We start from the raw sequence: 10,971 nt of genomic DNA, 5'->3' as shown, positions 1-10,971 counted from the left end.
TTGTTGCTAAGTCCTGGTCTCATTTTTGCTTGAGTATGACTGATATACCAAGCGCTTGCTGCCACAAAACTGGGAGTCTCATCACTGGTGGCTCAAGCAAATGCCACCACAGTCATGTTGCTTGTAGCAGGAGCATCTACAGCCCCAGCCCTTGTAGGTAAAGCACTGGTAACCCACGTAATTGTAGCCTCATCTACGATAGCCTCCTAGCACTTGCAATACAGATGATTGTAGCCATTGTGCTGCTAGTTGCAAAAGTTCACTTGACCCAGAACATCAGTTTTCAGTTCAAAGTTAAGGGCAGCATCGCTTGAAGGCCGTGAATTAGTACGTGCACGGATTAACATTTATAATACAGAATTATGCAAGTCAGAGCAGCTGTACACCTGTTCAGTCCAGCCAGAATTGTCATGATTGGTTTAAATTGTTGCGAATAAGCTTTTGATTCTGACTAGTAATTGTTGCACTAGGAAGCCCAGCACTGGTAAACACAGTACTGGTAATCTCAGTACTAGTAATTCCTACACTAGTAATCCCTACATTAGTAATCCCTACACAAGTAATCTCAGCACTAGTAATCCCTACACTAGTAATCTCAGCACTAGTAATCCCTACACTAGTAATCTCAGCACTAGTAATCCCTACACTAGTAATCTCAGCACTAGTAATCTCAGCACTAGTAATCTCAGCACTAGTAATCCCTACACTAGTAATCACAGCACTAGTAATCACTACACTAGTAATCTCAGCACTAGTAATCCCTACACTAGTAATCTCAGCACTAGTAATCCCTACACTAGTAATCTCAGCAATAGTAATCCCTACACTAGTAATCTCAGCACTAGTAATCCCTACACTAGTAATCTCAGCACTAGTAATCCCTACAGTAGTAATCTCAGCACTAGTAATCCCTACACTAGTAATCACAGCACCAGAAATGGCTACAGCAGTAATCCCTACAACAGTAATCGCTACAGTAGTAATCCCTACACTAGTAATCTCAGCTCTAGTAATCCCTACAGTAGTAATCCCTACAGCAGTAATCCCTACAGTAGTAATCCCTACAGCAGTAATCCCTACAGCAGTAATCCCTACAGTAGTAATCCCTACAGCAGTAATCCCTACAGTAGTAATCTCTACAACAGTAATCCCTACAGCAGTAATTCCTAAAGCAGTAATCCCTACATCAGTAATCCCTACAGCAGTAATCCCTATAGTAGTAATCCCTACAGCAGTAATCCCTACACTAGTAATCTCAGCACTAGTAATCTCAGCACTAGTAATCCCTACATTAGTAATCCCTACACTAGTAATCTCAGCACTAGTAATTCCTACAGTAGTAATCCCTACACTAGTAATCTCAGCACTAGTAAACCCTACATTAGTAATCCCTACACTAGTAATCTCAGCACTAGTAATCCCTACACTAGTAATCTCAGCACTAGTAATCCCTACAGTAGTAATCCCTACACTAGTAATCTTAGCACTAGTAATCACTACAGTAGTAATCCCTACAGCAGTAATCCCTACAGTAGTAATCCCTACAGCAGTAATCCCTACAGTAGTAATCCCTACACTAGTAATCCCTACACTAGTAATCCCTACACTAGTAATCTCAACACTAGTAATCTCAGCACTAGTAATCCCTACACTAGTAATCTCAGCACTAGTAATCCCTACAGTAGTAATCCCTACACTAGTAATCTCAGCACTAGTAATCACTACAGTAGTAATCCCTACACTAGTAATCCCTACAGCAGTAATCCCTACACTAGTAATCCCTACACTAGTAATCCCTACAGTAGTAATCCCTACACTAGTAATCCCTACACTAGTAATCCCTACACTAGTAAGCCCTACACTAGTAATCCCTACACTAGTAATCCCTACACTAGTAATCCCTACACTAGTAATCCCTACACTATGAATGTAATCCCAGTCCATCCTTCTGAAGGCTCTGTGACTCGCTTGTCATTTCTCTCTAAAAGTCGTAATATTTTTATTATTTTCTCTGGCAGTTTTTACAGACCTTTTTCCTCCACAAACAAGAGGCATTAATTTATCATAATTTTTGATTAGAAATTAATGGTCTTCTGTTCTTCTGACATTTAGATAAGTTTAAAAAATTGACGATTTCAATTCACTATGAAAAAAGACATCACCTGTCGGCATGTTAAACTAATTAATTTATTTAAAATTTTACGGTCATATTTTTAATAACATGATATTTTCCTTAAACAACGCATGGGTATAAAATATGTTAATTTAAAAATATTTTCCCCGTAGGGTGTGTTTGTGGGTGTGTCATCTGTGTGTGTGTGTGTGGACCTACACCCCAGCGGCAGTGGGTCGGCTTTAGCTGGAAAATATATTCGTTTTGTTCAACACAGGCGACCAGATGCCTAAGGCTAGCCTTACAAAACTTTGCAAGGTAAATGGTCTGGGTTATGGGTAGTACATAGGATGGTCGTGGTGGAGCCCCATGGCTTCCCTTCGCGGGAAATGCTAATGCTACTAACTTCTAAGCACTTTAACTAAAAAATCCCTCCTCAGTCTGACTCATGTAGCATATTAAATGTTAGGATAGAAGGTGGTGAAAGCAGTACCTGGAAGATGGAAAGAAACGGGATGGAGAGGTAAAGAGAGATGAGAGAGGGAGGGAAAAGATTGGGAGAGAAAGAGGGGATGTGGGGACCCGGGCGCAGCCGGTTACTCCTCCTATTGTATTCCCTCCCACCCACACATCCTCCCCATCACCCCCAATACACCCTCCCCATCTCCCCGAATACACCCTTCCCATCACCCCCAACACACGATACCCAACTCTCGCCACTAACAATCCCTATTTGCTTCAACATTCACTCCCTGTTCCTTCCAGCTCATTCCCCTATTTTCCTTTCCCCCTGATTACACACACTCTCTTCACCTGTCTTCACCCTCCCTATATATATATACATATATATATATATATATATATATATATATATATATATATATATATATATATATATATATATATATATATATATTAGTATATTTTGGTAGCAGTCTTTCTTGTAAACATATATTATTAAATATGACCGAAAAAGTAAGATTAATAATTCTAACACGAATTTTCTCAATATTTCTTATGTTTCTTTTCACTGTCGATGGTAATTGAAAAATCAATTCTCCAAAATTCATTTTTATTTCTAGTAATCTTCTTCTTCTAGAAGATACAATTGACGATTTACTATAAAACCAAAAAAAACGGCCAATCTACTCATGAGAAACTCTCCAGACACAAAGCAGAACGCTGTAAAAGAGACCATGTCGTCTATGCCTTCAAATGCCCACTTGGGGACTGTAAGCCTCAAAGAACTCAGTATATAGGCAAGACAACAACATCTCTTTCCAGGCGATTAACGATGCATAGGCAACAGGGCTCCATTAAGGAACATATAATCTCTTCCCACAACCAGACCATCACCAGAGAAGTCTTAACAAAAAACACAGAAATCATCGATAGATACAGCGATAGCAGGCGACTTGACATCTGCGAGGCACTACACATCAAGAAGTCAACACCAGCAACCAACAGCCAATTAATGCACAACTATATTCTACCCACTTCAAGACTCCGCACCAATATAGAAGCATCAAGAAATATGGGCCAATAGGCCCTTTGCAGTTACTTCCATTCTTCCCTTTAATTTACCCAATTTATACCCATTATTTCGTGTTCTGTCTTGTGTTGAAAGTTTGTTTTCACCTCATCCAAAACTGTTGTAACATATCACCTCACCCAAATGCAGGTATATAAGATAATAGGTTAAGATGATCACTTCCTTTTGTCCGGTCGTGATGGTCAAGCGGATTAAGGCATCCTGTAGTTACCAGTTGCGTTGCTCCTGGGAGTATGGGTTCGAGTCACTTCTGGGGTGTGAGTTTTCAGTCGCATATAGTTCTGGGGACCATTCAGGCTTGTTCACATTTGTGTTCCTCACGTGTGCTCCAAAGAATGAGGTGATTTGATAAAATGCTATGCCCAAGATTACCATCCGAGTGCCGGCGGGGAAGTGGTTCAAATAGCTTCGGCTATCACTTCCTTTTGTCCGGTCGTGATGGTCGAACGGATTAAGGCGTCCTGTAGTTACCAGTTGCGTTGCTCCTGGGAGTATGGGTTCGAGTCACTTCTGGGGTGTGAGTTTTCAGTCGTATATATATATATATATATATATATATATATATATATATATATATATAAAGACTTTTTAAAGTCTTTTTATTAATTCGTCGCCTTGAGAGAAGTTATTCTTCATTTTAATAACATTTAGCATTAGCTTATGTTCGTTTACTTAAGAATGTGCGGTAATATAGATAGATTTCAGATAGATAGACAATAATATCTATATGTCTATATAGATAGACAACAGATAGATTTCAGGTAATGTCATAGAAAGTTCCCCGTCTCCTGTTCTAGCTGTATTTCATTATACTGATGTTGTTCTCTTGGTTGCTCAGTGTACTGACGCTGTTCTCCATGTCTCTCAGTGTACTGACGCTGTTCTCCATGTATCTCAGTGTTCTGACGCTGTTCTCCATGTCTCTCAGTGTACTGACGCTGGTCTCCATGTATCTCAGTGTTCTGACGCTGTTCTCCATGTCTCAGTGTACTGACGCTGTTCTCCATGTATCTCAGTGTACTGACGCTGTTCTCCATGTATCTCAGTGTTCTGACGCTGTTCTCCATTTCTCTCAGTGTACTGACGCTGTTCTCCATGTATCTCAGTGTTCTGACGCTGTTCTCCATGTCTCTCAGTGTACTGACGCTGTTCTCCATGTATCTCAGTGTTCTGACGCTGTTCTCCATGTCTCAGTGTACTGACGCTGTTCTCCATGTATCTCAGTGTACTGACGCTGTTCTCCATGTATCTCAGTGTACTGACGCTGTTCTCCATTTCTCTCAGTGTTCTGACGCTGTTCTCCATGTCTCTCAGTGTTCTGACGCTGTTCTCACAGCATCTCGGTGTTCTGACGCTGTTCTCACAGCATCTCGGTGTTCTGATGCTGTTCTCACAGCATCTCGGTGTTCTGATGCTGTTCTCACAGCATCTCGGTGTTCTGACGCTGTTCTCACAGCATCTCGGTGTTCTGACGCTGTTCTCACAGCATCTCGGTGTTCTGATGCTGTTCTCACAGCATCTCAGTGTTCTGATGCTGTTCTCACAGCATCTCAGTGTTCTGATGCTGTTCTCACAGCATCTCAGTGTTCTGATGCTCTTCTCACAGCATCTCAGTGTTCTGATGCTGTTCTCACAGCATCTCGGTGTTCTGATGATGTTCTCACAGCATCTCAGTGTTCTGATGCTGTTCTCACAGCATCTCAGTGTTCTGATGCTGTTCTTGTGGCGTTCCATCCCATCTCAAACCAGATTATGGTATAAGTTGGTCTGTTCTGAGAATGTCTGAAGAACTAATTAACCAATCTGATGAACATCTGCAATAGCAGATGTTCTCTTGTGGGAACGTATTTTGCTCCAGCTGCTCTGTTAAGTGGACACCTGTATGGCCAGCTGCTCTGTTAAGTGGACACCTGTATGGCCAGCTGCTCTGATAAGTGGACACCTGTATGGCCAGCTGCTCTGATAAGTGGACACCTGTATGGCCAGCTGCTCTGATAAGTGGACACCTGTATGGCCAGCTGCTCTGATAAGTGGACACCTGTATGGCCAGCTGCTCTGTTAAGTGGACACCTGTATGACCAGCTGCTCTGTTAAGTGGACACCTGTATGGCCAGCTGCTCTGTTAAGTGGACACCTGTATGGCCAGCTGCTCTGTTAAGTGGACACCTGTATGGCCAGCTGCTCTGTTAAGTGGACACCTGTATGGCCAGCTGCTCTGTTAAGTGGACACTTGTATGGCCAGCTGCTCTGTTAAGTGGACACTTGAATGGCCAGCTGCTCTGTTAAGTGGACACTTGTATGGCCAGCTGCTCTGTTAAGTGGGCACTTGTATGGCCAGCTGCTCTGTTAAGTGGACACTTGTATGGCCAGCTGCTCTGTTAAGTGGACACTTGTATGGCCAGCTGCTCTGATAAGTGGACACTTGTATGGCCAGCTGCTCTGTTAAGTGGGCACTTGTATGGCCAGCTGCTCTGTTAAGTGGACACTTGTATGGCCAGCTGCTCTGTTAAGTGGACACTTGTATGGCCAGCTGCTCTGATAAGTGGACACTTGTATGGCCAGCTGCTCTGTTAAGTGGACATTTGTATGGCCAGCTGCTCTGATAAGTGGACACCTGTATGGCCAGCTGCTCTGTTAAGTGGACACCTGTATGGCTAGCTGCTCTGTTAAGTGGACACCTGTATGGCCAGCTGCTCTGTTAACTGGACACCTGTATGGCCAGCTGCCATGTTAAGTGGACACCTGTATGGCCAGCTGCTCTGTTAAGTGGACACCTGTACGGCCAGCTGCTCTGATACGTGGACTCCTGTATGGCCAGCTGCTCTGTTAAGTGGACACCTGTATGGCCAGCTGCTCTGTTAAGTGGACACCTGTATGGCCAGCTGCTCTGTTAAGTGGACACTTGTATGGCCAGCTGCTCTGTTAAGTGGACACTTGTATGGCCAGCTGCTCTGTTAAGTGCATGGACACCTGTATGGCCAGCTGCTCTGTTAAGTGGACACCTGTATGGCTAGCTGATCTGTTAAGTGGACACCTGTATGGCCAGCTGCTCTGTTAAGTGGACACCTGTATGGCCAGCTGCCATGTTAAGTGGACACCTGTATGGCCAGCTGCTCTGATACGTGGACTCCTGTATGGCCAGCTGCTCTGTTAAGTGGACACCTGTATGGCCAGCTGCCATGTTAAGTGGACACCTGTATGGCCAGCTGCTCTGTTAAGTGGACACTTGTATGGCCAGCTGCACTGTTAAGTGGACACTTGTATGGCCAGCTGCTCTGTTAAGTGGACACCTGTATGGCTAGCTGCTCTGTTAAGTGGACACCTGTATGGCCAGCTGCTCTGTTAAGTGGACACCTGTATGGCCAGCTGCCATGTTAAGTGGACACCTGTATGGCCAGCTGCTCTGATACGTGGACTCCTGTATGGCCAGCTGCTCTGTTAAGTGGACACCTGTATGGCCAGCTGCCATGTTAAGTGGACACCTGTATGGCCAGCTGCTCTGTTAAGTGGACACTTGTATGGCCAGCTGCACTGTTAAGTGGACACTTGTATGGCCAGCTGCTCTGTTAAGTAGACACTTGTATGGCCAGCTGCTCTGTAAAGTGGACACCTGTATGGCCAGCTGCTCTGATACGTGGACTCCTGTATGGCCAGCTGCTCTGTTAAGTGGACACCAATATGGCCAGCTGCTCTGTTAAGTGGACACTTGTATGGCCAGCTGCTCTGTTAAGTGGACACTTGTATGGCCAGCTGCACTGTTAAGTGGACACTTGTATGGCCAGCTGCTCTGTTAAGTAGACACTTGTATGGCCAGCTGCTCTGATAAGTGGACACTTGTATAGCTAGCTGCTCTGTTAAGTGGACACCTGTATGGCCAGCTGCTCTGTTAAGTGGACACCTGTATGGCTAGCTGCTCTGTTAAGTGGACACCTGTATGGCCAGCTGCCCTGTTAAGTGGACACCTGTATGGCCAGCTGCCATGTTAAGTGGACACCTGTATGGCTAGCTGCTCTTTTAAGTGGACACCTGTATGGCCAGCTGCTCTTAAGTGGACACCTGTATGGCCAGCTGTTCTGTTAAGTGGACACCTGTATGGCCAGCTGCTCTGTTAAGTGGACACTTGTATGGCCAGCTGCTCTGTTAAGTGGACACTTGTATGGCCAGCTGCTCTGATAAGTGGACACTTGTATGGCCAGCTGCTCTGTTAAGTGGACATTTGTATGGCCAGCTACCATGTTAAGTGGACACCTGTATGGCCAGCTGCTCTGTTAAGTGCATGGACACCTGTATGGCCAGCTGCTCTGTTAAGTGGACACCTGTATGGCTAGCTGCTCTGTTAAGTGGACACCTGTATGGCCAGCTGCTCTGTTAAGTGGACACCTGTATGGCCAGCTGCCATGTTAAGTGGACACCTGTATGGCCAGCTGCTCTGTTAAGTGGACACCTGTATGGCCAGCTGTTCTGATACGTGGACTCCTGTATGGCCAGCTGCTCTGTTAAGTGGACACCTGTATGGCCAGCTGCTCTGTTAAGTGGACACCTGTATGGCCAGCTGCTCTGTTAAGTGGACACTTGTATGGCCAGCTGCTCTGTTAAGTGGACACTTGTATGGCCAGCTGCTCTGTTAAGTAGACACTTGTATGGCCAGCTGCTCTGTAAAGTGGACACCTGTATGGCCAGCTGCTCTGATACGTGGACTCCTGTATGGCCAGCTGCTCTGTTAAGTGGACACCAATATGGCCAGCTGCTCTGTTAAGTGGACACTTGTATGGCCAGCTGCTCTGTTAAGTGGACACTTGTATGGCCAGCTGCACTGTTAAGTGGACACTTGTATGGCCAGCTGCTCTGTTAAGTAGACACTTGTATGGCCAGCTGCTCTGATAAGTGGACACTTGTATAGCTAGCTGCTCTGTTAAGTGGACACCTGTATGGCCAGCTGCTCTGTTAAGTGGACACTTGAATGGCCAGCTGCTCTGTTAAGTGGACACTTGTATGGAGCGCTGCTCTGTTAAGTGGACACTTGTATGGCCAGCTGCTCTGTTAAGTGGACACTTGTATGGCCAGCTGCTCTGTTAAGTGGACGCCTGTATGGCCAGCTGCCATGTTAAGTGGACACCTGTATGGCCAGCTGCTCTGTTAAGTGGACACCTGTATGGCTAGCTGCTCTGTTAAGTGGACACCTGTATGGCCAGCTGCCCTGTTAAGTGGACACCTGTATGGCCAGCTGCCATGTTAAGTGGACACCTGTATGGCTAGCTGCTCTTTTAAGTGGACACCTGTATGGCCAGCTGCTCTTAAGTGGACACCTGTATGGCCAGCTGTTCTGTTAAGTGGACACCTGTATGGCCAGCTGCTCTGTTAAGTGGACACTTGTATGGCCAGCTGCTCTGTTAAGTGGACACTTGTATGGCCAGCTGCTCTGATAAGTGGACACTTGTATGGCCAGCTGCTCTGTTAAGTGGACATTTGTATGGCCAGCTACCATGTTAAGTGGACACCTGTTTGGCCAGCTGCTCTGTTAAGTGCATGGACACCTGTATGGCCAGCTGCTCTGTTAAGTGGACACCTGTATGGCTAGCTGCTCTGTTAAGTGGACACCTGTATGGCCAGCTGCTCTGTTAAGTGGACACCTGTATGGCCAGCTGCCATGTTAAGTGGACACCTGTATGGCCAGCTGCTCTGTTAAGTGGACACCTGTATGGCCAGCTGTTCTGATACGTGGACTCCTGTATGGCCAGCTGCTCTGTTAAGTGGACACCTGTATGGCCAGCTGCTCTGTTAAGTGGACACCTGTATGGCCAGCTGCTCTGTTAAGTGGACACTTGTATGGCCAGCTGCTCTGTTAAGTGGACACTTGTATGGCCAGCTGCTCTGTTAAGTGCATGGACACCTGTATGGCCAGCTGCTCTGTTAAGTGGACACCTGTATGGCTAGCTGCTCTGTTAAGTGGACACCTGTATGGCCAGCTGCTCTGTTAAGTGGACACCTGTATGGCCAGCTGCCATGTTAAGTGGACACCTGTATGGCCAGCTGCTCTGGTACGTGGACTCCTGTATGGCCAGCTGCTCTGTTAAGTGGACACCTGTATGGCCAGCTGCTCTGTTAAGTGGACACTTGTATGGCCAGCTGCACTGTTAAGTGGACACTTGTATGGCCAGCTGCTCTGTTAAGTAGACACTTGTATGGCCAGCTGCTCTGTTAAGTAGACACTTGTATGGCCAGCTGCTCTGTTAAGTGGACACCTGTATGGCCAGCTGCTCTGATACGTGGACTCCTGTATGGCCAGCTGCTCTGTTAAGTGGACACCAATATGGCCAGCTGCTCTGTTAAGTGGACACTTGTATGGCCAGCTGCTCTGTTAAGTGGACACTTGTATGGCCAGCTGCACTGTTAAGTGGACACTTGTATGGCCAGCTGCTCTGTTAAGTAGACACTTGTATGGCCAGCTGCTCTGATAAGTGGACACTTGTATAGCTAGCTGCTCTGTTAAGTGGACACCTTTATGGCCAGCTGCTCTGTTAAGTGGACACTGGAATGGCCAGCTGCTCTGTTAAGTGGACACTTGTATGGAGCGCTGCTCTGTTAAGTGGACACTTGTATGGCCAGCTGCTCTGTTAAGTGGACACTTGTATGGCCAGCTGCTCTGTTAAGTGGACGCCTGTATGGCCAGCTGCCATGTTAAGTGAACACCTGTAAGGCCAGCTGCTCTGTTAAGTGGACACCTGTATGGCCAGCTGCCATGTTAAGTGAACACCTGTAAGGCTAGCTGCTCTGTTAAGTGGACACCTGTATGACCAGCTGCACTGTTAAGTTGACACCTGTATGACCAGCTGCACTGTTAAGTTGACACCTGTATGACCAGCTGCACTGTTAAGTTGACACCTGTATGACCAGCTGCACTGTTAAGTTGACACCTGTATGACCAGCTGCAATGTTAAGTTGACACCTGTATGACCAGCTGCACTGTTAAGTTGACACCTGTATGGCCAGCTGCCATGTTAAGTGAACACCTGTAAGGCTAGCTGCTCTGTTAAGTGGACACCTGTATGACCAGCTGCACTGTTAAGTTGACACCTGTATGACCAGCTGCTCTGTTAAGTTGACACCTGTATGACCAGCTGCACTGTTAAGTTGACACCTGTATGACCAGCTGCACTGTTAAGTTGACACCTGTATGACCAGCTGCACTGTTAAGTTGACACCTGTATGACCAGCTGCACTGTTAAGTTGACACCTGTATGACCAGCTGCACTGTTAAGTTGACACCTGTATGACCAGCTGCACTGTTAAGTTGACACCTGTATGA

General features: G+C 46.0%; 2 protein-coding genes across 2 annotated transcripts; one reads left to right on the top strand and one right to left on the bottom strand.

Annotated features, from left to right (window-relative positions):
• Positions 1–408: 408 nt before the first annotated feature.
• LOC123765662 (mucin-22-like) lies at positions 409–1,944 on the bottom strand. Its single transcript, XM_045754346.2, has one exon. It carries the CDS (start codon positions 1,942–1,944, stop codon positions 409–411), a length of 1,536 nt encoding a protein of 511 aa, XP_045610302.2.
• Positions 1,945–4,850: 2,906 nt separating this feature from the next.
• LOC138370007 (uncharacterized protein in mobD 3'region-like) lies at positions 4,851–5,426 on the top strand. Its single transcript, XM_069333774.1, has one exon. The coding sequence runs from the start codon at positions 4,851–4,853 to the stop codon at positions 5,424–5,426; it is 576 nt and encodes a 191-aa protein (XP_069189875.1).
• The last annotated feature ends 5,545 nt before the right edge of the window (positions 5,427–10,971 follow it).

This window comes from Procambarus clarkii, chromosome 30 (assembly GCF_040958095.1).
Source record: "Procambarus clarkii isolate CNS0578487 chromosome 30, FALCON_Pclarkii_2.0, whole genome shotgun sequence".
Classification (NCBI taxonomy): domain Eukaryota; kingdom Metazoa; phylum Arthropoda; class Malacostraca; order Decapoda; family Cambaridae; genus Procambarus; species Procambarus clarkii.
The sequence above is the reverse complement of the archived record's forward strand: the minus strand, read 5'-3'. Positions and strand labels throughout refer to the sequence as shown.